The following is a 26,272-nucleotide window of genomic DNA, read 5'->3' on the forward strand; positions in this document are numbered from 1 at the left end:
AACAAAAACAAAATAAACATCACGCAGGCCTAGAGAGTGACAAACATAAAAAAAAAAAAACTACGTTTTTTTAGCCTTTTATATTTGTTAACTGTTTTGAATGAAAATTTTAAAGCACATTTTGAGATGACATAATTTAATCTGATTAACGTTAATGTACAAAATAGAAAATGTGGGATAGACTGTAAAAAATGTCGCTCTTTTTACTTGCCGACACTTATTTACACCGTTTAAGGATAAGTTGTACATCTGTAAACTCCTTTGTAGCAGACAAATGTCAAAGTTTAAAACATTTGAAACATTTTACGTGCACGTTAGACCAGCATAGTCTCATTGTGGCTTTAGCATATCAAGTAAAAGCAGCTTCAAAATTCACCACAGACCATAAACAGGCCTACATAAAAACAACAACTATGAAACATTTAAATTCTCTAGTAACCCATATGGGCAGTTGGGCTTCCGGGTGATTGACATCATGACTGTTTTATTTTGTTGTTAATTTTTTGTTGTTATACAGGGACGATGCTAACCGTACCATTTGAAGACCCAGACATGATGCGCGAGTCTCAGTTTGGTGCGACATTCACGCGTCAAGAAGACGCCCGGACACTCAGTAGCGCCGAGCTCAAGGAGGCAGAGGACGACAACACGGACAGGGAAGAGGAGGAGAGAGAGGACGACGAGAACGGTCTCCCGAAGAAGAAAGGCGCGCGTAAAAAGAAATTCTCTGAGGGACGCGGCGAACGAGTCAAAATGCGCCGCCAAGAAGCGAACGCGCGCGAGCGCAGCCGCATGCACGGCCTCAATGACGCGCTCGAGAGCCTGCGCAAAGTCGTGCCGTGCTACTCGAAAACGCAAAAACTCTCCAAGATCGAGACTTTGAGGCTGGCTAAGAATTACATATGGGCTCTGTCTGAGACTCTGAGCGCGGGAAAGAGGCCCGACCTGCTCGCGTTCGTGCAGACCCTGTGCAAGGGCTTGTCGCAGCCCACCACCAACTTGGTCGCGGGTTGCTTGCAGCTGAACGCCAGAAATTTCCTCACAGATCACAACGGGGACGTGTCGTTCTCGGGGAGGCCTCATCAGTATGATTCCCTGTATCCGTATCCGAACGCTGAGATGGCCACGCCCACCGGCCTCAGCTCTGGGACCCGGGACAGCGTCAAGCCGTTCCGACCGTACAACTATTACGCGTCCTATGAGTCCTACTACGACAGCGCCTCTCCGGAGAGCAGCAGCCCTCGTTTTGACGGCCAAATGAGTCCCCCGAATAATTACAACGGGATTTTCTCGCTTAAAAAACACGAGGACCAAGTCGAGTACAGTAAGAACTGCCATTATGGGATGAGATACTGTAACGTTCCCGGCCGGGGCTCCATGTACCGCGTTTCCCCAGACAGCCATTTTCCTTATGACTTACATCCCCGCGGCCAATCGTTCCAGAGCCAGGACGAATTAAATACGGGTTTCCATAATTAAAAGCGAACATAGGGGTTGGACGCCAGATACACCAATCTGTTAATTAATTAGTGCTTGTTGCTGATTGTTTTGCTTTGTTTTTGGCACGTTTGATTTCATCATACGATGTTTGAAAAAATACTGTAAAATCAATTCTATTTATTTCAGACTGCATAGTTTGCTCACGCATTGACGCAGGCTGTGGTAGGCCTATTACAATCAATTAATAAAAAATAAAACAATTCTCGTCTCCTCTACTGTGGAAATGGATTTATTTGCGTGTTACATGAAACACAAATTCATGATAGCAATAATGGAACTATGCAACACAGTATAAGACGTACTATCGTGCAGACGTGTAAATAACCTTATTGTGTGAATTTCATTATTATTTATAGACATCTGTGTCTTTGAACTATACTCACTCTTTTGACTGATTCCGCTAAATGTCAACAAGAAAACTATTGTGATTTTGCAATGCAGTAATGTTTTTCCTATTTATTTATTTATTTGGTTTATTCAGAGGGAAACATCGGGTCTTGTGAATGATGTGAAGTTGAGGGGCTCATTTCGATCGGCTTGTCGAAAAATAAATCTTGAATGTGATCAACTGTGTTTGCTCTTTCTTGAGGAAGTCACCTAAAAAAAAATGAACAGTCATATATAGCAGTTCGAGACAACACACATTAAAATACTATTATTTATATATTCAGATGAATATATAAATACGGCTCCAGACTATAATCTCGACATTTGCGTCTTAAATGTATTGTTTAGGCTATCAGATTCATATCTGATGAAACAGAAAATAAAAACGAATGTAGAATGTAAAAATTAAATCGTTTTAAAAAATGTGAAGAACGCTTGTTTTTAAATATTGCTTGGTAAATACAAGAAAAAAATGCATCTATGCACAACTAACTTTATTAAAATGATCAGTTTATATAATTGCAATACACTTCACGAATGAGTCTGACAGCTGACAGTGTGATCGAAAAACACTTATATTTGTTGTTTGTAATCTTTTTTGCTTGTTTGTTTTTTAAGTGAGGGTTAAGCAAAAAACTTGAAATAATAAATATTCAATTAGCAATTGTTTGGATTTGACCTTATGTTTATTCATATTTGGACATATAAGTGCTCCACTGGGGTTTGAGCATGAACACTTTGAATTCATTATGACCTTTTACAAGCTTGTTAATAATGTATGTCATCCAAATAACTACTTTAATGCAATTTATTATTATTTAGATGATTTATTTATGTACTATTGTTATTATCATCATTATTATAGATATTAGATAAAACATCTAATGAATTTACACGCTTACAGCTTTCCTACAGATTATTATTTTTTTTTTTTCAAATCAACAAGATGTCGGATAACACATGTCGGAAGATGACAGTTGCTGTAAATTGATTTTAAAATTGAAACTACATTTTTAATTCAGTTTTTAAGTATATCAATTATTATTAAATATTTTTCAAACAAAGTTTGCTTCGCAGTTTGTAAAACGAGACGAAAATTCAAGATCACTGAAACAAGATCAGTGATTAATTCTGTGATTATTCTGCTTCTTCATTATTATTATTATTATCATCATCATCATCATCATCATTATTAGCCTATTATTATTATATGATTATAGCGTTTTTCTATTTATTTTTGAGAGTCAAACGAATAGTTGTTGAGGTCGGAAAGAATTGACTGAATGCAGACCGACTGTCACACAAATCGTTTTTTACGTATCCGCCGAATAAAATATTTAATATTTTAAAGCCGCAATTGCAAATTTGTTATTATATATATATATATATATATATATATATATATATATATATATATATATATATATATATATATATATATATATATATATATATATACACTTTTTTTTACATAAATAAAATTTAAATCCCATTTATCTGAAACCGAGCATTTGGAAAATACTTGTCTAACAGTCTAATCTATTCGCGATAAATTTGTCAGTGAGATTTACAGCAATTTAAAGTTTCTATATAGCTTACAGGTTATCATATACACGTGTGAAAATTAAACAAGACGTGTTATACATTTGTTATAAACATATTTATATTCAGTCAGACATAAAATATAGCCTAGATATCCTGTGCTGAAGCAGCGAAATAGACATTTAAAGCTACATAAAAAGTAAACATCGTTTGTATATTTGGTTGGAAAATAAAATACAAAATAAATCAAATCAAATCAAAATTCGTAAATATTCATCAAATTGCTGTGAAGGAAAATGAAACCCATGCTGGTTTTTGCTCCTCTGTGACATCATCTTGTCCTGCTCTGTTGCGGTTAGTGTGAAAATGTGTCTCTGTGTTTGGCATGTGAATCTCTGGAGCTGGAAACCTCCAGGCCAATGACACCATCCTTCCTCTCACACTCATCCTCTCCTTCAGTCAGCCTCTGACAGCTGCTCCCTGACAGGAGGAGTGTGTGTGCAAGTGAAAGAAAGAGAGAGAGAGAGGTCTGCAGGCAAACAGTCTCGGGGGTGAAGGTCTGAATGCTTGGCATGCATTTGCTCTCCTTTGACTGAGAGGTTAACCATGAATGTGCCCAGTCTCTCTTTCCCTCTCATAGGAGACTATAGAGGTAAAGTATAGCAGCATATGGCATATTCTGTGTGGGTGGCAGAGCTGGGGGCGTCAGTCTGGCTTTTATATGGACACAGTTTTCACATTCATATCTGTTCTTTATGAGTCCATGCGACCCATATTAAAATGCTATTCATAATGTATGCAACACATGCATATATGCATATACATAAACACATACAATCAACTTACTCTAAGTGAATCAATTAACGAGTGCCTCATAATTGCACCCCATGGCTTAACTGTCAATATGTCACAAGTAAATATGAATAGCATTTACAATAAATTACGCCACTTCGTGAAAATGTACAGTATGAGATGCAAGGTGAGATAAGCAAACACATGATAGATAGATAGATAGATAGATAGATAGATAGATAGATAGATAGATAGATAGATAGATAGATAGATAGATAGATAGATAGATAGATAGATAGTAGGGGTGTAACGTACACAAGCATGACGGTTCGGTACGCATCGCGGTTTTCGGTATGGGTTTGGTACTGCAGGTGGGAGAAAACTAAACATAAAATTGATTTTTATTAAACTGTGCGTTTTTTAACAACTGTGTCTCTGTATCCAAGTAAATTCAATTATAATTAAAAAAGTTCTTAAGGATAAAAAAAAAAAAAATACCTTAGCTAATTAAAGGTTACAATTAACAACAGAGCCCAAATAATTAAATTCAGTTGCAATTTTATTTAGATATAATAATAATAATAATAATAATAATAATAAATGTACATAAATTGTACATAAGGCAGATTTTTCTTTAACTTCTAAATCTAATTATAACGGTAATTTTCTACTCCAATTCATTTTTGAAATATAATAATTTACAGTGGTTGTCATGACTTGTTTTCATGACAAATTTATTTAAACATACAATAAAAATCAAGACATACTAACAGGTTAAGTAAATATAATGAATAGGCTATAGTGCATATACAAAATGTTCCTTTCTAGAGTTCATTTCTCTAACATGATTTTGACACAAAATGCATGAGGTAAATATAATGCTATGTGAGATATTATTCTCAAGCTGGTTTATTGATGTCTTTCCACAGCTGTAACACTGGTTGAGAGATACCAATCGACCTCTTCTTCTGTGCTTTTTACTGGTAGCGATCAGCGTTGCATTACCACACACGCCCCTTCTGGATTGGAGTATGGATCGCCTGTAAATGACTGTATTCGTCGTGTGACTGTATAAACCGGTGTAAACCGAACCTTGACGTCTGTACCATACGGTTCGGCACGTATATCATTACACCCCTAAGTAAAGTTCACCAAAAATTACTAAGAAACACAAAGTAACACATTGAATTAAACATGATATTTGAAGTAGAAAAACTGTACTCCAATAATCAGATAGCCTAGATAGATAGATAGATAGATAGATATCAGAAGCCTATGTATGTAAATGTATACATGTTAAAACACTGTGTTATCAAATGTTCAGACATGTTTATTAAAGTTTAAAAGTTATGTTATAATATTTTCTTCTATTATTTTGATGTTTTTATTATTCTATTTATGTATGTATTCCAAGCTTGGGCAATATTGTATTATTTACAGTCATGCCAATAAATTGAATAGAGATAGATAGATAGATAGATAGATAGATAGATAGATAGATAGATAGATAGATAGATAGATAGATAGATAGATAGATAGATAGATAGATAGATAGATAGATAGATAGATAGATAGATAGATAGATAGATAGATCACTGAGGATGAAAACATTTGTGAGTTAAAAATAAATAAATTAGAAAATAAATTGAAATGCTTTATTTGTTTATTTTACTGAATATAATGAAATGAAAATATATGGAATTCCAGTTCTGATAAATAGCATTTATTTAAATGGACAAACAGTGTGAATGGTTAAAGGGCACAATCCCTCTGAGTCTGGCATTGCCTAAAATAAATAGCCTGTTAGAAATAATCTTGGTGATTAAAAGTGAAAAATGCTCTGCCCCCACAATGGTGATTTACCACCTTAAACTTTGGCTGCAGAAGTGAATAATAATTCCCAGAGAGAGAGAGAGAGAGAGAGACAGAGTGAGAGAGAGTGCGAAAGAGAGGGAAAAAAAGGACAGCTCTAGTCACATCGTCAACCCTCCCCAAATTTCCAGCCTTCCCCGGGACACAGATGGCCTGGGACACAAAACTCTCCCTATTAAATTCCTAATAATCATTTCTCTTGTGGAATGGTGTGAGAGACTGGGGAGGGGAGGGGGTGAGGCCGAGGGATCTGCTGTTTTAATTAGATGCTTTAAGGAGCAGAGGCGGTGTGGGAAGCAGTGCATTCTGGGAGTGATGGGTGCAGGGCTGCCATAAAATGACACCACAGCAGAAGCCAGGAGCTCATTTGCATGTCAGATTGGCATCGGATTGGCACGAGGCCTGGGCACGGGGAAACACTTCTGAACTCAGCAGTCAGAGGTCTGAAGAGGAGAGAAAGACTGCAATTATGTTCCAGGGTGTGAGACATATTCGGAGAAATGAGAACAAAAATTACGTAACAGTATGCATTAAATGGCATATGCATTAGGACTCTGTAAACGGTCATTCCAAAATAAATATTTATACAAATCTTTCATTAATGTGATTGTTTTGCTCTCATACAATGCCTACACAAATGTGCTGCTTGTACATGTGTGTGTGTGTGTTATAAAATACATAAATAAAATATTATTATTCATATTTATGTAAATATTTAAAAAAAATAAATCAATAATTAAAAATTGATAGAATATGTATATCAATAATAACAATTTTACAAAAATTCTAAATACAAAAATATTACATATTTATAGAATATTTTAATACCATATATATTTTTTGTTAAAATTTAATAGATACAATCACACTGGCACTGGCATACATTCTGATAAGAATCTTGTATATAATTAAATATTTTTTTCAGCTCATTTAAATAAATTCATATTTGACATACACTTTCATGTATGAAACCTACAAAGTGACTTGATTGGATTTTATGAATGTGTATTATAGCATTTACACCTTTCACACGGCTAACTTTACAGATCTATTTTCATACAGTATTAAGTTTCAATTTCATTGGAATGAACATGATACAGCCATTGATTAAACATGTATGAGTTCCCTTCATTTATATAAATCATAAGTTTATTGGAGCCCCAGAAAGACTAATAAGAGACATATTTAACTTCCATTAGTAAAAAGTGATGGCAGATCATTTATAATAGCGTGCTCCTTGCTGAGAGGCTCAAAGCTATTAAAGAGTTCATCTCGAGGAACTTCAAATTCTATTGACACTTGTCCAAAGTCACGTTTTACAGACAATGCAGAACAGACAAAGCTACTGTGTAAAAGGCTTTAACAGACCATGCCTAAGGGACAATACAGCAGTTCATAGTGTGCTTTTCCTCTTCTTACCATCAGCAATTTGAAATAAAAGTGATTTTAAAGTCTCGGCACAGAGAATAATCCTACATTAAATGTACATTAAACTGAGCAGCTTTCCATGTGTCAGATGTCTCCATGTCTGTGCTGTTTGTCTGTGAGCTAATGGGACACGTTCCAACTGCCATTACCCAGAAACACACCTGCTGTTCACAACTGATACCAAAATCTAAAATAAATCAGGCTGTAGAGTTGATGGGAAAATAAAATCTAAACTGTTCGAGTGTGAAACCTCACAATCATTCCAAACTGTTCAAACGAAACTGCCTAAACTCTAAGAAAAAAAAAAAAAAGTACAAAAGCTGGCTCTTGGGCGGTATACACTTTAAAAATGTACGCATTTGTAAGAGACCGAGTGCATTTTAGTAACATAAAAGGCCGTTATGTAAAATTCAGAAACCCTTGTTATTAGCGCCACCCGTGGCCATTAAGTAAACTGCAGCCAGCAACTTACTGCTCGCGCTTGCACTCGTGCACATGTACAAGACTGAACATGATTAAAGGCCCCGAATCGATAAACAGTTCTTTTTTTGTTCTTCGCTTAACATGTAAAAATAATTTGAAAATAGGCCTAACTTTGCTGCGATTTAGCACGAACATCCAGACACCGTCCGTTCTGCTGGGAGAGACGTTTAGATTAATGTGCTGCGCAAAAACAAAATAATCAGTCAACAAAAATGACAGCGGTGAGAAAACAAAAGTTAAGAAAACATCTGATCACAGCAATGTGGTTTGCACCAGCTCTGCAATTCACCGGCATCATGTCGACAGATGAGGTAATTAAAATTGCACAGTTATGATATATAAATATTTGAGACTATACAATTCTGGCTGTGTGCGATTATAGTTTGAAATGAATCCATTTTCTTTGCATGACACGACTGAATGGCTTTTTCGGCACTTGTTTTTAAAGTTTTGTTACAAATTGTTCATGCATTGGCAATAAAAATGCGATAGGCTACTTGAAAATTCTTAAAGGGTTAATTCATCCAAAAATGACAATTCTGTCATTAATTTCTCACCCTCATGTCGTTCCACACCCAGAAGACCTTCGTTCATCTTGGGAACACAAATCAAGATATTTTTTATAAAGTCCGATGGCTCAGTGAGACATTGCCAGCAAGATAATGAACACTTTCAGATGCCCAGAAAGCTAACAAAGACATGTTTAAAACAGTTCATGTGACTACAGTGGTTCAACCTTTATGTTATGAAGCAAGGAGAATACTTTTGTGTGCCAAAAAAAACAAAATAACAACTTTATTTAACAATATCTAGTGATGAGCGATTTCATAACACTGCTTCATGAAGCTTAAAGGTGCCGTAGAACGTCTTTTCAAAAGATGTAATATAAGTCTAAGGTGTCCCCTGAATGTGTCTGTGAGCTTTCGACTATAAGTGCAGTTATACAGTGCATAAACAAAGTTCACACAGCTAATATAACCCTCAAATGGATCTTTACAAGATGTTCATCATTCATGCTGCATGCATGCATTGATTCCTGTGACTATAGTATTTATTTGGATGTTTACATTTGATTCTGAATGAGTTTGAGGCTATGCTCTGTGGCTAACAGGCTAATGCTACACTGTTGGAGAGATTTATAAAGAATGAAGTTGTGTTTATGAATTATACAGACTGCAAGTGTTTAAAAATGAAAATAGCGACGGCTCTTGTCTCCGTGAATACAGTAAGAAACGATGGTAACTTTAACCACATTTAACAGTACATTAGCAACATTCTTACGAAACATTTAGAAAGACAATTTACAAATATCACTAAAAATATCATGCTATCATGGATCATGTCAGTTATTATTGCTCCATCTGCCATTTTTCGCTATTGTTCTTGCTTGCTTACCTAGTCTGATGATTCAGCTGTGCACAGATCCATACGTTAATACTGGCTGCCCGTGTGTAATACCTTGAACTTGGGCTGGCATATGCAAATATAAATACATATTAATGATCCCAACTGTTACATAACGGTGTTATGTTGAGATTCGCCTGTTTTCCGGAGGTCTTTTAAACAAATGAGATTTATATAAGAAGGAAGAAACAATGGAGTTTGAAACTCAACGTATGTCTTTTCCATGTACCGAACTCTTTTTATTCAACTATGCCGAAGTAAATACAATTTTTTATTCTAGGGCACCTTTAATGAATCTTTTTCGAAACAGTGGTTTGGAGTGTGTATCAAAAGTCATGTGATTTCAGTAAATTAGGCTTTGTTATGTCATAAGTGTTTCGAAATTTCAGTGGTTCACCACTGGAGGGCGTGACTTTGGCAGTTTGATACACCCTCCAAATCACTGATTTGAAACAAAAGATTTGTAAATCTTTGAAGCTTCATGAAGCAGTGTTTTGAAATCGCCCATCACTAGATATTTTTAAATAAAGTTGTTATTTTGTTTTTGGTGCACAAAAAGTATTCTTGTCGCTTTATAACATTAAGGTTGAACCACTGTAGTCACATTAATTGTTTTAAATATGTCTTTAGTACCTTTCTGGGCATCTCACTGAGCCATTGGATTTTATCAAAAATATCTTCATTTGTTTTCCGAAGATGAGGTCTCACGGGTGTGGAACGACATGCGGGTAAGTAATAAATGACAGAATTTTCATTTTTGGGTGGACTAACCCTTTAAGTATAGCCCCTTTAAAAGTTCATATTAGTAACTACAGTGGATATTAGTGCCTAAATGGTATTAGTAGGCCTAGTGAAATGGTTCTTTTTTTCTGAGAGCATAATAATGCAAAGCATTTGTGTATTATTGTATATTGTCTGTTAATTAATTTTGCATAACCAGGACCACTTACAATTTGGAAAATATAAATATACAGTTAATATTTTAATGGCAGTAAAAATTCTACTATGTGTTGGTTACATAAGGCAGACAAAAACCTTGAAAACAATCCATGCATTCATTTCATGGCCTCTGAGTAAACAACACATCGGCAGGCTGAATTCATGAAGACTCGGGCATTTGCCCCGAAGGCTGTGAATAATTTTTTCAAGGTGGAGGTGTACTTGACCCAGAGCTCCCGGAGATTCAACACCAGATGTGTGATTGTGTGTTTACACTGCTGTTCGTTGAACTATGAACTGTTGAAGCGGCTCATTCAAAGTCATTTGCAGTTTTGTATCGCATGCTTCTTCTCACATGATAATCATACAATGCGTCTTGTATTAAGTGTATTTCTCCACAGAGCTGTAGGATGCTGTATGGCATGGCTTCAAAACAACATCACTAATTTTTTCATGAAACCATCCAGGTAATTAGAACGAAGGCGGAGCTTTGTGACACGCTTCATACTGGGCATCTTTTGATGTAATTCTAGTATATGCAAATGTATTCTGCACTATTGGGTTTTTACAAGCAAACGCAATGTTTACATTTCACACAAATTCAACAACAATGAATCTCAGGGCTGTTTTACACCATTTACATTTATTCACTTAGTAGCTTACATTTAAAATGACTGTGAGAACATGGGAAATGCTGAAAAACAAAGTTACAAATCTAGAAGTGTACGAGCTAGTATGGAAATGAAAGTGTTACGAAACAGCAGTACAAATTTGATATACTGCCATAGTTTTTGTTAATATTTTTAAAAAGATTTTATTTTTAACGTTTTAATTTTAATTTTAAAGTAACCTAATTTTGTGGTGTTTTTGTCATTTGGATTATTTTTATGTCTAAATAGTTTTTAGTTTTGGTTTATTTAATTATTTTAGTACTTGAACTTCATCTTTAGTTTAATTTTTTTTTTATATATATTTTATTTTATTTCAGTTAATGTTTATTTTATTTTAAGTAACATTAATAGCCCTGGTAAAATGTGCATTTATTATTATTAATTATTATTTATTTTAGTTCCAAAGTTTCTAAAAGAAAAGTTTATCATTTGCAAAACCCACTGATGTGGAAAGAAAAATAATTTGGGTTTGAAATGACATGAGGGTGAATACAATAAATGACAGATTTTTCATTTTTGGATGCACTATTGCTTTAAGTACACATGTGGCCTAATAAACAGTACACTGATTTTTTGACAGTCACATTTCACCTCCTGTCCTCCTGTCCTGCATGCCGTTCTGTTGTTCAGCTCATGATGTTCCTCTGTTCCACCTGTCCACCGGGACAGCCCTGTTCTCCAGGACTCCGCCCCTGTCTCGTCCTGTCCTGCGATTGGACAGAAGTGAGCTATCTGACTGCAGAGGGGGGAAAAAACTTGGTTCTCATCCAACAAAGTGTCATTGGGGACACGCATGGCCTGCTGGAGGCAGAGACTCGGGCGCTAATGGGGCCCGCAGCGGCACCTGGGGATTTTGCAGAGAGGGCTGGAGGAGGAATTCAGAATGCCTCGATAACCAGAAGGACTGTTTCCTTCTTCCACTTTTTTGTTACCTTACTTCGAAATGCCATGGTGTGGTAGTCCGCAATCTGTCATGTTTGTTTGTCATTAGCTGTTGGTTGACAGCTTGGGTTTAGATAGATAGATAGATAGATAGATAGATAGATAGATAGATAGATAGATAGATAGATAGATAGACAGATAGACAGATAGATAGATAGATAGATAGATAGATAGATAGATAGATAGATAGATAGATAGATAGATAGATAGATAGATAGATATCATATAACATAAACCCCGATTATATTGGTTTGAATTATTTTATGCAGATGGTGTAATGAACCTGAACTCCGCTTAACGTATTTACATCTTCTTTTTCTCTGTAAACTTCTTTTGACAAACTTGTGAAAAGGATCTCATATATGAAGCACATATGTTCACCTAAACAGGATAAGACTATATTTACACGAGCAAAGAAAAACATTTATTATTTCATTAAAAGCTTGTTTGAAAAAAATCAGTATGAGAGAGAGAATGAGAGAGAGAGAGTGAGAGAAGTGGTAAACAGGCAGGGCAGGTGTTGACGATGCTAATGAAACGGATGACAGATGGCGAGTTTCTCCGTCGCTCACTGTGCGGATAATGGATGAAGGTAATCAAATTCCTCTGTGGCTCTGTGACTTTCCTCACAACTTTCCCATCAATAGTGCCATCAAACGCCAGCGCCGCACCTCACGGCTGTCACACACTCTGTAGACCCCTGTAAAACTCGACGCAGCCTTTAATGCAAAGATCTTTTAAAAAGTAAAGGTCCGTTCAAACGGGACCTATTTTTGCATCCGTTTTACCTTGTAAACATGTGCTAGACATATATTTGATCATTGTTTGCGACACACCTCGCTTTTTTTTAAGCATCTCAAATCCTAAGCGCTGTGTTTTTAAAAACAGTAAGAACCTCCATTCTGTTGTTTTTAAACACAAGAAGCTACATCTGACAAAAAACTCTGGACTCCTCCTTTCCATTTATGTGCATAAACACAGAAAGATGCTTGGAACACTCTAAAAAATGCTGGGTTAAAAACAACCCAGGTTGGGTTGAAAGTGGATAAACCCAGTGGTTGGGTTAAATGTTTGCCCAACCTGTTGGGTAGTGTTATTTAACTCAACTATTGTTTAAAATTGACTGTATTGCTTGCTTAAAATGAACCCAAAATATGTTGGAAATCAACATTTATTAATATGTTCAATACATGAACAAGTTTAATGAATAATAATTAAACAATAAAAATTTATTAAATTGCTTATTAATAAATGTTCACCTTTTGACTCTTATTGTTGCCTCTAGTAATTATGTGTCTGATTTTAATTACCAATCTTTTTTTGGGTTCATTTTAAGTCAGACATATAGTCATTTTTTAACAATAGTTGGGTTAAATAAAACTGCCCAGCACATTTAACCCAACCGCTGGGTTTGTCCATGTTCAACCAAACTTGGGTTGTTTTTAACCCAGCATTTTTTTAGAGTGTAGCATATAAAAAGAGAGATATAATAAAATAGATAAAGATACAGAAAATATATAGTTCAGTTATGAAGCAAAACACTTTGCAGGACCCATACTCTAAAAGATGATGGGTTAAAAACAACCCAAGTTGGATTGAAAATGCACAAACCCAGTGATTGGGTTAAATGTTTGTCAACATGTTGGGCAGTTTTATTTAACTCAACTACTGTTTAAAAAAATGCTCTATGGCTGTCATTCACTCTAAAAAATGCTGGGTTTAAAACAACCCAAGTTGGGTTGAAAATGGACAAACCCAGCGATTGGGTTGTTTTAACCCAGTGGTAGGGTTAAATGTTTGCCCAACCTGCTGGGTAGTTTTATTTAACTCAACTATTGTTTAAAAATGACTGTATTGCTTAATTAAAATGAACCCAAAGTATGTTGGAAATGAACATTTATTAATGTTCAATGAATAATTATTAATCAATAAACATTAATTAAATTGCTTATTGATAAATTTATATTAATAAACTATTAAATTTATACTAATAAAATATTAAAGCTTATTAATAAACATTCACCTTTTGTCTATTATTGTTGTCTCTAATTGCATCTGGTTTTTAATTTCCCAACTATTTTGGGTTCATTTTAAGCTAGCCATATAGCAATTTTTAAATAATAGTTGAGTTAAATAAAACTACCCAGCAGGTTGGGCAAACATGTCCATTTTCAACCCAACTTGGGTTGTTTTTAACCCAGCATTTTTTAGAGTGTAAAATGAACCCAAAATAGGTTAAAAATCAGACACATAATTACTAGAGATAATTACTTTATTAATAAGCAGTTTAATGTTCATTTGTTAAACATATTAATACATGTTAATTTCAAACATACTTTGGGGTTCATTTCAAGCAAGCCATACAGTAAATTTACTACCCGGAAGATTGGGCAAACATTTAACCCATCCGCTGGGTTAAAACAACCCAATTGCTGGGTTTGTCCATTTTCAGCCCAACTTGGGTTGTTTCGAAACAACCAAGCATTTTTTATCGAGTAGAGACCATAGAGACCAGTCAGAGACTAGTGGAAAAATTGCATTTAGTGAAGAATTTGTCTTAATTATGCAGCAGCCATTTAATAAAAGCAATAAGACACTCTTTATTATGAATATTATCACTCCAGAGTATCTTACTGACAAAATCTGCTGACGCAGGCTGCATCCCAAATTTGAAAAATGCTTTATAGGCAGTATGAAGCTGAAAATTTCATTTTTTTCCCCTTTAATTTATGATTCCACATATTCTGAGAAATAAACATTGTAGAGAATTAACATAAAAACATAAAAATAGAAAAAGAATTGGAAGCCTGTCTCCAAAATCCCACAGTAATGCTGCCTGTTTAGTCATTGACTGACTAGGCAGCACGACAGCTGCCTTTGGTTTCAGACACAGCCAAATTTCACAATAAAGAACAGCCTCTTGTACCTTATTGCTTAATTATACTGATTTGAAATTTGATTGCAGGTTTTAAGATTTGCTGACATGTGTAGAGAAAAACACACTCCTCTAAAGTGCCACTTATTGGCAAAAAACAAACAATATGAGCAAAAAATTCGGTTTCCATAGGCCTAATGCTGACATAAAATACATGAATAAAATCTATTTTTCAAAAAAAGACAGCAACAATATATGAACACATACATGGGGAAGAATTAGTGAGTGAGACATTTTCACAGGTCTGTCTTTTAAAACAGATTTTCTCTTGTCAATCTTGCTTAGAGTAACAAGGTGCTAATTACGGCAGATGAATTTCCAGGGCGCCAAAACATATTGGATCTAAAAAGTGTAATTCCTTGTGTGGGAGGGGATGGTGTCAAATTGTGCATTTGTTTCATTATTTTTTTTTTTTTCAATGTATTTATTCATTCTTTTCTTTGTTTTCTAATCCTGTTCTTTTGTGCTGGAATTAATTAAATCTTTGGTTAAAATGTAGTCTAGCAACTCTAGGCCTCGAGAGAAGAACATAAACATGTAATCATTAGCAATAGTCATTATGGATTTAGTGCTTTGAACAAAGCCCAACTAAAAATATTGAACTACTTGTAGTTGTCTTGAATGTATTAGTAAGAATGTTAAACTGCAAGTCATCTGCACTTTCAACATCTACAAGCCAGCATTGTATTGGCGAAAAATCAGAAGAATTTGCAACAACAGTTGTGGAATACGTCACAGAAAACCAAACGTTTAAGTTCGCAAGGCATAAAAATAGATGTACAAGTTAATAAATGTAAGATTTTTAACACATTTTCAGTGGCAAATGACTGTCTGGCTTGACGTGGAAACTTTAAGGGTGTACTTTTGTTACTTGGGCAGTACGCAACCTAGAAACACCTTAGCAACCACTTAGCTTGAGTTTTGCACTGGAAAGCTATAAGATCCTAAACATACCACTGTCTAAATAAGGAGTTTAAGGCAAAACCCTTGTTTTTTTCATTGTCAATTTTGAGATTTTTGTACCAAAATATGTCTATTTCACCTTTTCTATTGGCATCTGTAGATTTAAATTGCAACTTTAAAGGCTGTTTTCTCAAAATGATCTATACCTCAGTAGAACTTCCATACACTTACATTGGGGCTCTATTCATATACCATTCTATTATATAACGTTTTATTCCTAAAATGATGGGGATTTTTTTCTGGCTTTTGACAGTATTTTCTGATTTATGGAGAGATATCTAAAAGCCTCTCTGTAAAAACTAATTTAACTCTAAAATGTCAACATAATGAAACAAGAATTTTGAACCTGGTACTTTGGAAATGTATGCAAATGAGTGCATATTCAGTTAGATAATGCATAATTTACACATTTAAACATAACATTTCAGAAAACATGTAATACAAAACAATTGTCTTAATGTAATTAATCAACTGGAAAAATACGGTGATATCTAGTTTCAGTTTGTGGTGTCTTACCTTAAAGGGATAGTTCACCCAAAAACGAAATTTACTCACCCGAACGTTGTTCCAAACCTGTAAGACTTTTGTTCATCTTCAGAACTCAAATGAAGATTTTTCTGATGAAATCTGAGAGCTTTCTGTCCCTCCATACACAGCTACACAACTTTGACGCTTCATATAAACATTTTATCAACTCACACATCAGTTGTGGTAAACAGAAGCTCAAGTGCTCGATGTGCGAAAACCAATGAGGTTCACGTGTTACGCAACACGTCTGAGCTTCCGCAAGTGCGTGAACCAGGTTTGGTTGAGCTTTTATGTTTGCATCTCAATGTTTAAATGTGAATAAAAGCCTAAATTCAATCTGTTTATCATATAAAGCGATTGAGTCTCTTCAGAAAATTTGGACAAAACCGCTCTATTCATATGGATTAGTTTTTAGATCCCTTTATGAACTTTTTGAAGTGGTAGTTGCATAGCTGTCAACGGAAGGACAGAAATCTCTCAGATTTCGTCGAAAAAGATCTTCATTTGTGTTCAGAAGATGAACGAATGTCTTACAGGTTTGGAACGACGTGAGGGTAAGTAATTAAGAATTTTCTAACCCTTTAAGAGTTAATGCCATCCAGGGCCATTGTCATAGGAGTGTGAACCTGGTTTCATTATTTATGCATTTTAATGGCCTCTTTGTGTGTTGCAAACAAACTTATGGCTAATGGAAGCAAGAGCATATGGTTTTACACGCATAAAAAACCAATCACATTTGCACATAAGAGTGCCCATCCACGCATACACCCTCCGATGTTAATGTATAGATAGTTTGATGATCGCGATGGCGCCGGTTGATCCGCGTACGGCTCAGAGAGCTCTGATATCCTCGGGCACCGCTGCCAAGCTGCCAGTCGGTATCGTCACACCTTACTGCCTTTAAAGATTGCCCTGCAGAGACAGCAGGGAACGCTGAACAGCCGGGCAGCCCTGGAGAGTTACGAGGTGGGAGCCATGCCAAGACGTGCCCACCAGAGAGAGAGAGAGAAAGAGGGGGTGAGGGAGGTATCCATCCACAGCTATCATGAAGGACATAGAGGGGGAATTTTAACAGAACCGACACGGATCCTACATGTACCTGCACAGCCAATCAATTCTCAGAGTCTTAGCGACGATGCTGCGTGAGATATATGCGCAAACATGCAGGCCCGCGCCGCTGTAATCCACAGAAATGGCATTGGAAGACAGAATGTAAATGAGGCTGTTATTGCACAGTCGCGTTCATCAAACTGAGCTGGAGAGACTTCAATGGCCCTGATGAATATGCATGCAAATTTGTTAATTAAGTTAATTATTCTGCTGAAAATTCATTTGTCTTCCCAAGGACATTTCTGCAATGATTTTAACATGTTTCTACCATTAGTCATGCACAGTGCAGTTTAAAATCACTTTGTCCACTCAAAATATTTATTTATTTATTTCTCAAAAAGTTTCACTCCCAGTGGGGGACAGTGTGCAAAACCTCCGAGGTCGGCAGGGGTTATGCATATGCGTGCATGTGTTTAGGATAAGCAAGTTGGTGGAAGCATACGTTTAAGAGGTCACCGGATGGCCAGTGCCTTTTCCAGTGTTGGGGGTAAGGCATTACAAATAACTTGAGTTATGTAATCAGATTACTTTTTCAAGTAACTAGTAAAGTAACGCATTACTTTTTCAATTTACAACAAAACATCTAAGTTACCCAAGTTGTTTTTTCACATTTATTGACTGACATTATCCTGTTCCCATATTGATAGAAATAAAGCACAGAGGTGTTGTGTGCGCTGTGTGGACATGATTTGTATTGTAGTTCTAGACTAAATGTGAACATGCATCTACTCATCTTACTTGCTTGAAAACATTCAGTATTTCTCAAAATGAATAAAAACTGTGAAATGCAATCTCAGAATTGTGATAATTAACTAAATTAAATTACACAAATATACTTTATGCATTTAATCTCACTTTATTCATTTCACCTTTGGTGTGAAAGGGCCTTTACATTCGCCAAAAATAGAACTTTTTTTGTTGTTATTAAAAACAAACAAGCAAGCCCAGCCCAGATGAGAAAAAGTAACGCTAAAGTAATGTAACACATTACTTTTAATATAAAGTAACTAGTAACGCAATTAGTTACTTTTTTAGGGAGTAATGCATTATTGTAATGCATTTTAAAAGTAACTTTCCCCAACACTGGTGATTTCAGAAAACAAAAAAGTGTCTTGATCAATGTCTTGATCCATAGAAGTAAGAGCATGAAGAAAGTAAGGTGCGTCTTAATTCACATACTTGCGCACTACTATTCTATGCCATTTTGTATACTGTATTGTGAGTAGAGTGAAAATTCCAAAAAGAAAAAGTGCACTTTAAATACTTGAATGATCCAATTAATTCATAGAAAAAACGAAGTGTGGAATGTCGGACACCTCATGCTTTCAACTGTCGCAGCTTTAATAGAGCGTATTTTTGTAGGCCGACACGGAAGTTGGCATCACATGGTTCCCTAAGCAAAAAACCAATAGGATTTTTCCATTGGCTTTTGGATTATTACAGAAAATAAGGTCTGTGACCTACAAAAACACATGATTCTTACATGTTTCTCATAATATTCTTCACAAAAGAACACAACTTTTATTCATTTTAAAAGGGGGAAAAAAAAATCGGCAAGTCAAAAGCTACGTAGTAGGGGTGTAACGATAGCCTACATCATTATATCGAGATATTACGATATCAACATGCGATGATATCGTTGATGTAAACAATATTACGAAACGAGTTTTATCCAAGACTCAGCTTACAGTATTTATAAAGTAAATTGTTGTACTGCTTTAAGAAGTTCTCTTAGGTTTCAGCCATCCTAATTCTTATTCTAATTGTTCAGTGACACCTAGTCAGTTGTTAATTAAGGTTCAAATACATCTTGAAATATTGTAAACTCATTATTAAGTTGTATGTACAACAAAGTCATTGAAAATTGTTAATGTTTTGGAAATAAATCTGTTATTTGAATTTCAGTTTCATTTTTTAACTTTGTTCAAAATATGATACGTATCGTTTTGTGAACCCAGTATCACGATACATAGGCCTATCGAATCTTGAGCTGAGTGTATCATTACACCCTTACTAGGCTACATAGACGTGTATGATGTAGATGGCTCTGGGCTAAATGAACTACACCACAGTCACATGACCTTTAAGCTTTCAAAAACTCTATCAGTCATTGTTTAATTTTTTTTTAATAGTTTGCAAGAGCGCAATTATAAACACAATGAGGCAATGAAAGCAGACTAGTGAGTAATACTTAAAGGGTTAGTTCACCCCAAAAAAATTATTCCATAATTTACTCACCCTCAAGCCCTCCTAGGTGTACAATATATGACTTTCTTCTTTCAGCCAAAACCAATCAGACTTATATTAAAAATATTGGAATAACAAGGTTCCGGTGTGACAGCCATACGCATTCGACTTGCATCTAAAAAGTGTTAACTTCTGTGACATAGTACACAATGATATGACATTTTACACCATGACGTACTTTGCTATGTCCTACGTTATGACATCAGGGTTAGGGTTAGGGTTAGGGTTAACCCTAACCTTAATGTTGCGGAAGTTAACACTTTTTAGATGCAAGTCGAATGCATATTTGTTGTGCTGGAAGCTCCTTATTTTACTTTATAAAGTTTTAAATAAGGATATTTGTCTTACACAAACATCAATTCGCTTCAGAAGGCCTTTAATAACCCCCCAGAGCCGCGTGGAGTACATTTTATCATCAGTGCACTTTTTTGGGCTCAAAACATCATCCTCCAATCATTCCTATTATAAAGCTTAGAAGAGGCAGGATATTTTTAATATAACTCTGATTGTGTTTGGCTGAAAGAAGAAAGTCATACACACCTAGGATGGCTTGAGGGGGAGTAAATTATAAATTATGGGATAATTTTCATTTTTGGGTTCCTGATGACATTTAACTCTTTTCCCCTGCCAAAGTTTTTTAAAACTGGCACCCCGAGCGTTTTTTTTTTCTTTCTTTTTTTTCTCATTTTTCTTTTTAAAGTTGCATTTTGATCATTTTGATCATTTCATGGCCTCCAGAATATGTTGTTGTATGAATATTTGAACATGCAATAGATCAAAAGAGCCTCTACAACAACAACAAAATGTTTTGTTCAAGCTTCATGCATTCTTTTTTTGAATGTGGGTAAGTTTCATAAAAAAAAGCAACATTTTGGACAAAAAGCTGAGAAAATATATATATATTTTTTTCAAAGACTACAACGTGCATTAGCAATGCTTTTATCACTTGTTGTTGCTCCATTTTGCCTGTGTTTGACCCACTTGACCTGTGTTTTAATTGTGCACCCAACCGTATAACTGTGAAAACACGGCAGGGAAGCTTTGTCTCATAAATGATGGAAAATTCCACAAATGGCAGGGAAAGAGTTACGCTGCGTCCGAAATTGAATACTTCCCTTCTATATAGCATGCAAAAAACATTACGCCAACAGAGTAGTATGTCCGATTACATAGTATTTGAAAAACAGTAGCCAAAAAGTGCATTTGATGGACACTTTACTATCCCATGAGGCCACAGGAGAGGATTTATGAATGGAGGTGAAACTCACGTGATAATGACAACATGGCGCATGTAGTACGTCCTGATTACATTCATACTATCCACATACTATGTAGAACATACTTTTTTAATGGTTGTGAAGTAAGTTTATATTCAAATGTAGTACCTACTCAGTCAGTACATGATTTCGGACGCACCGTTAATGTCCCCGGCAACCTCTGTAGTCCCATTTAGCCATTTGTAAGCAACCACCTTTTACAAGACAAGTAAAAGCTTGAGGGTACCACAAGAGGGTATTATGTATTTTATATCGTAGAATTAAACCTGTGAAAATATCTTGAGCTTGTTGAATGAGATGTTGAATGACAAAATAACCTTATATATATATATATGTGTGTGTGCGTTAAGATAAATATAGATACAAAAAATACATTACATTATTTTATGTAAAAAAAAAATCAAAATCAATTATAAATAGATTTAAAAATATATTTGCAGAAAAAAAATAGAGTTCTTATAGTAGGCTATATGAGAGGGAACGAGGTGCATATGCCTTAGGCAAACCTCGGAGGACATCAGGGTTAATTGAGAGCAGATTGGAGTGAAACACAGTGTTCAAATCATCCTTGATCAAACCAAAAACATGAGTCACACTGCACAGCTACTCGACAGGGTCAGAGAGGAGAACTATGGAATATAGGCTCAAACTATATTCATTTCTTCATGATTTTTTAATACGCTACCTATCATGATGTTCTGCACAACAGCAACAACTCTTTATTTACATGATTTTAATTTAACTGCCAGAACAGAGAATTAGAGACTCATCTTACTAAAACAAAACTCTTCTGTTCTAAATATCAAAGGAATTATTCTCTGCTCACTCAAAGGTCTTGCTTATGAAACGATGCATTTTAATAACCAGGTGTGGCATCGATTGAAGCCGATAGACATCTGTTCTCTAAAGGATTTTTATACTAATCTCTTCCTCATTATAACCAGAACAGTCTAATTTATTAGCACTTGCTAAGGCGTACTTAGGGTGGATTTGAACAAACCCCTAACGGTCCAGGACTTAAAACTCGTACCGCACCATTTATGCTATGGATATTAAATATACCACACTTGTTTTACTGCTCTAAATGTTCGAACTTACAATTTTCTCCTGGTACATATATAAACAGTGTTGTATATATTATATTGTATAAAATATAATTATGTTATTCTTTTCAGAATATGAAAATAATAAATAATAAAAATCACATAATAATATTTTTTTTATATTATATTTGTATTATATTATACTTCTTAAGATATCATTCATAATAAGACTTTTACATTATTATATTTTTTATTATATTATTATATTTAGTACATATAATATAATATAAAATAATATAAAAAATATTTTTTTTGTTTATATCTATATATTTTTTCATATATATATATATATATGCATACATTATATTAGTTATATAATACATGTATATTATTCTTTGCAGAATATAAGAATGTGATTTTTATATTATATTATTGTATTTAGTAAATATATAATAAATAATAGTACATATAATAATAAAATAATGTCATTTTTATACCTATATATTTCTATATATTTTATTATGAGATTATATATATATATATATATATATATATATATATATATATATATATATATATATATATATATATATATATATATATATTATATGCAGAATATGAGAATAAGAAAATAAATCGTATAAGAAAGCTACTTATCACACTTTTTACTCCAGTGAACATCTCATCAAACTTAATGGTGGAACATGTTGTCACGCTGTATGGGGTAAGTTGTCACAATGGGACCCTGCCATTAAATTTCATGCAGTAGTATAGGTCATGAAACATGAAGAAACATGAACTCAGCAATAAATAAATAAATAAATATAGAAATAAAATAAAAATAAAAAAGCCATCAAACCCTTGTTTTTGCTAACAGATATTATAATAGATCAATTTGATAAAATTTTCAATTTAATGTGACATATGTGACATTTTGCCCAGGCCTAACATTTATGAAAAATAATATCAAGGAAGGAAGACAGGAATTTGCTTGTAGACTTGCAGAAAACAAGGACATAAAAAGGCGGCAAAAGAAATGAAAAATCAAACTCTGTTAAATAAAGACAGGAGGAAAGCAGGTATGAACAAGAAGGTCTAATGAGACTCTATTGAGCAGAAAACAACATCTGTTTGGCTCCTGGCTATAATCTGAGCACACATTTGCCAGAGAGGTACAGTATGGTAAAGGACCGCGTCTTTCAAGAAACTTGTAAACAGATGCAGTGAACAGGTTTGTCTGTTTTCAACTTTTCCAACGATGAGAAACCATTTCCGTTTAAAGCTGAGAAGATTTCAAAGGTCTTTGATGGAAATAACATTATTTTGCATGCTGCATAGTTGAAGCAGGTGCTTCTGCTTCTACATGAAGCTCTGAAAACACTGAGGAATTTAAAATATAACTCATGCCATTATCTCTGTTATGAGCAAGACCTCAATCACAGTTGTCCATGTTTGGTGAAACAGCACGATCAAGGACATTTAGCGAGGCATGTCAGAGCTATAAACAGACTGTCACTTTAACACTGCTGAAATGTCAAAGCAGACGTGTTGTCAGAGTATTAGTACAGTATGCACATATTATCTTATGGAGAGATAAAAGATTATACACTTCCATTCAAAATTTTGAGGTTAGTAAGATTTTTTTAAATGTTTTTAAAAGAAGTCTCTTATGCTTACAAATGCTACATTTATACAGTGAAAACAGTAATGTTATGTCCATTTAAAATAACTGTTTTCTATCTAAATATATAAGGATTAGTTTACTTCAGAATTAAAATAATTTACTCCTGATTATCATCCTCCAATCCTGATAGTTTACTCACCCCCATGTCATCCAAGATATTTATGTCTTTCTTTCTTCAGTCGAAAAAATTAAAGGTGCCCTAGATTCAAAAACTGAATTTATCTTGGCATAGTTAAATAACAAGAGTTCAGTACATGGAAATGACATACCGTGAGTCTCAAACTCCATTGTTTCCTTCTTATATAAATCTCATTTGTTTAAAAGACCTCAGAAGAACAGGCAAATCTCAACATAACACCGACTGTTACGTAACAGTCGGGATCATTAATATGCACGCCCCCAATATTTGCATATGCCAGCCCATGATCCCAACATTATGAAAGGCATTACACAAGGGCAGAACATCTGGATCTGTGCACAGCTGAATCATCAGACTAGGTAAGCAAGCAAGAACAATAGTGAAAAATGGCAGATGGAGCAATAATAACTGACATGATCCATGATAATATGATATTTGTAAATTGTCTTTCTAAATGTTTCATTAGCATGTTGCTAATGTACTGTTAAATGTGGTTAAAGTTACCATCGTTTATTACTGTATTCACGGAGACAAGAGTCGTTATTTTCATTATTAAACACTTGCAGTCTGTATAATTCACAAACACAACTTCATTCTTTATTAATCTCTCCAACAGCGTAGCATTAGCTTTAGCCACGGAGCACAGCCTCAAACTCATTCAGAATCAAATGTAAACATCCAAATAAATACTATACTTACGCGATTAGACATGCTGCATGACGAACACTTTGTAAAGATCCATTTTGAGGGTTATATTAGCTGTGTGAACTTTTTTAATGTTGTTTAAGGCAAGCGCGAGCTCTTGGGGCGTGGAGCACGAGATTTAAAGGGCCACACACCTGAATCGGCTCATTTCTAATTATGCCCCAAAATAGGCAGTTAAAAAAAATGTATAAAAAAAAAATCTATGGGGTATTTTGAGCTGAAACTTCACAGACACATTCAGGGGACACCTTAGACTTATATTACATCTTTTAAAAAAGTTCTAGGGCACCTTTAAGGCTTTTGAGGGAAATATTCCAGGATTTTTCTCCATATAGTGGACTTCAACAGTAACGGGTTGAAGGTCCAAATGTCAGTTTCAGTGCAGCTTCAATAAGCTCTATGATCCCAGATGAGGAATAAGGGTCTAGTCTAGTGAAACAATCTGTCATTTTCTAAAAAAAAATCTATAATGGATACTTTTTAACCACAAATGCTTGTCTTGTACTAGCTCTGCGATGCGCCACTCATTACGTAATCACGTTGTAAAGGTCACGCGTGATGAAAAACTCCATCTCATTTTCTCTTCCAACATCAAAATCGTCCAACATTGTTGTTTTACCTTTTTTTTGTAAAGGCCGCTTGACTTAGTCTTTGCACATTCACTTTGTAAACACTTGCTCGATACTTCCGCTTGACCTTTCCAACGTGATTACGTAATGCATGGTGCATCGCAGAGCAGTGCAAGACAAGCATTTGTGGTTAAAAAGTATATATATATATATATATATATATATTTTTTTTTTTTTTTTTTTTAGAAAATGATCGATTGTTTCAGAAGATAAGACACTTATTCCTCAGCTCGGAGGATGTAGAGCTCTTTGAAGCTGCACTGAAACTGACATTTGGACCTTCAACCCGTTGGTAACTCTTGAAGTCCACTATGGAGAAAAATCCTGGAATGTTTTCCTCAAAAACCTTTATTTCTTTTCGATTGAAGAAAGAAAGACATAAACATCTTGGATGACATGGGGTTGAGTAAATTATCAAGAAATTTGAATTCTGAAGTGAACTAACCCTTTAATATGTAATTTATTCCTGTGATCAAAGCTGAATTTTCAGCATCATTACTCCAGTCTTTAGTGTCACATGATCCTCCAGAAATCATTCTAATATGCTGATTTGCTGCTCAAGAAACATTTATGATTATTATCAATGCGGAAAACAGTTTTGCTGCTTCATATTTTTGTGGAAACCATGATTTTTCCTACAATTCTTCAAATGAACAGCATTCATTTGAAATAAAAACCTTTTGTAACATTATAAATGTTGATACTGTCACTTTTGATCAATTTAATGCATCCTTGCTGAATAAAATTATTAAATTCTTTCAGCTGATCCCCAGCTTTTGAACAGTATTATACAGTATATTATGGTTGATGTTATAGGTGTCCTGAACGTAATTTGAAACAATTAACAAAAATTGCATTTATTTTTGAATGCTTATGTTGCTTAATCAACTAGAAATAGATAGATAGATAGATAGATAGATAGATAGATAGATAGATAGATAGATAGATAGATAGATAGATAGATAGATAGATAGATAGATAGATAGATAGATAGATAGATACTTTCAGTTAAAACAGCTCAAACATACATTTTAGTCTAAGACTAGGTTTAA

General features: G+C 34.6%; 1 protein-coding gene across 2 annotated transcripts; it reads left to right on the plus strand.

The window, feature by feature from the left end:
* The first annotated feature begins 522 nt into the window (after positions 1 to 522).
* Positions 523 to 1,479, plus strand: neurod6b (neuronal differentiation 6b). 2 transcript variants are annotated; one of them, XM_067363583.1, is made up of 2 exons: positions 523 to 589; positions 638 to 1,479. In XM_067363583.1, exons 1-2 carry the CDS (start codon positions 523 to 525, stop codon positions 1,477 to 1,479), a joined length of 909 nt encoding a protein of 302 aa, XP_067219684.1. The 2 variants fall into 2 exon arrangements, with proteins under 2 accessions (XP_067219684.1, XP_067219683.1); XM_067363582.1 differs by having other exon boundaries at positions 523 to 1,479.
* The last annotated feature ends 24,793 nt before the right edge of the window (positions 1,480 to 26,272 follow it).

This window comes from Chanodichthys erythropterus, chromosome 16 (genome assembly GCF_024489055.1).
Source record: "Chanodichthys erythropterus isolate Z2021 chromosome 16, ASM2448905v1, whole genome shotgun sequence".
NCBI classification, from domain to species: Eukaryota; Metazoa; Chordata; class Actinopteri; order Cypriniformes; family Xenocyprididae; genus Chanodichthys; species Chanodichthys erythropterus.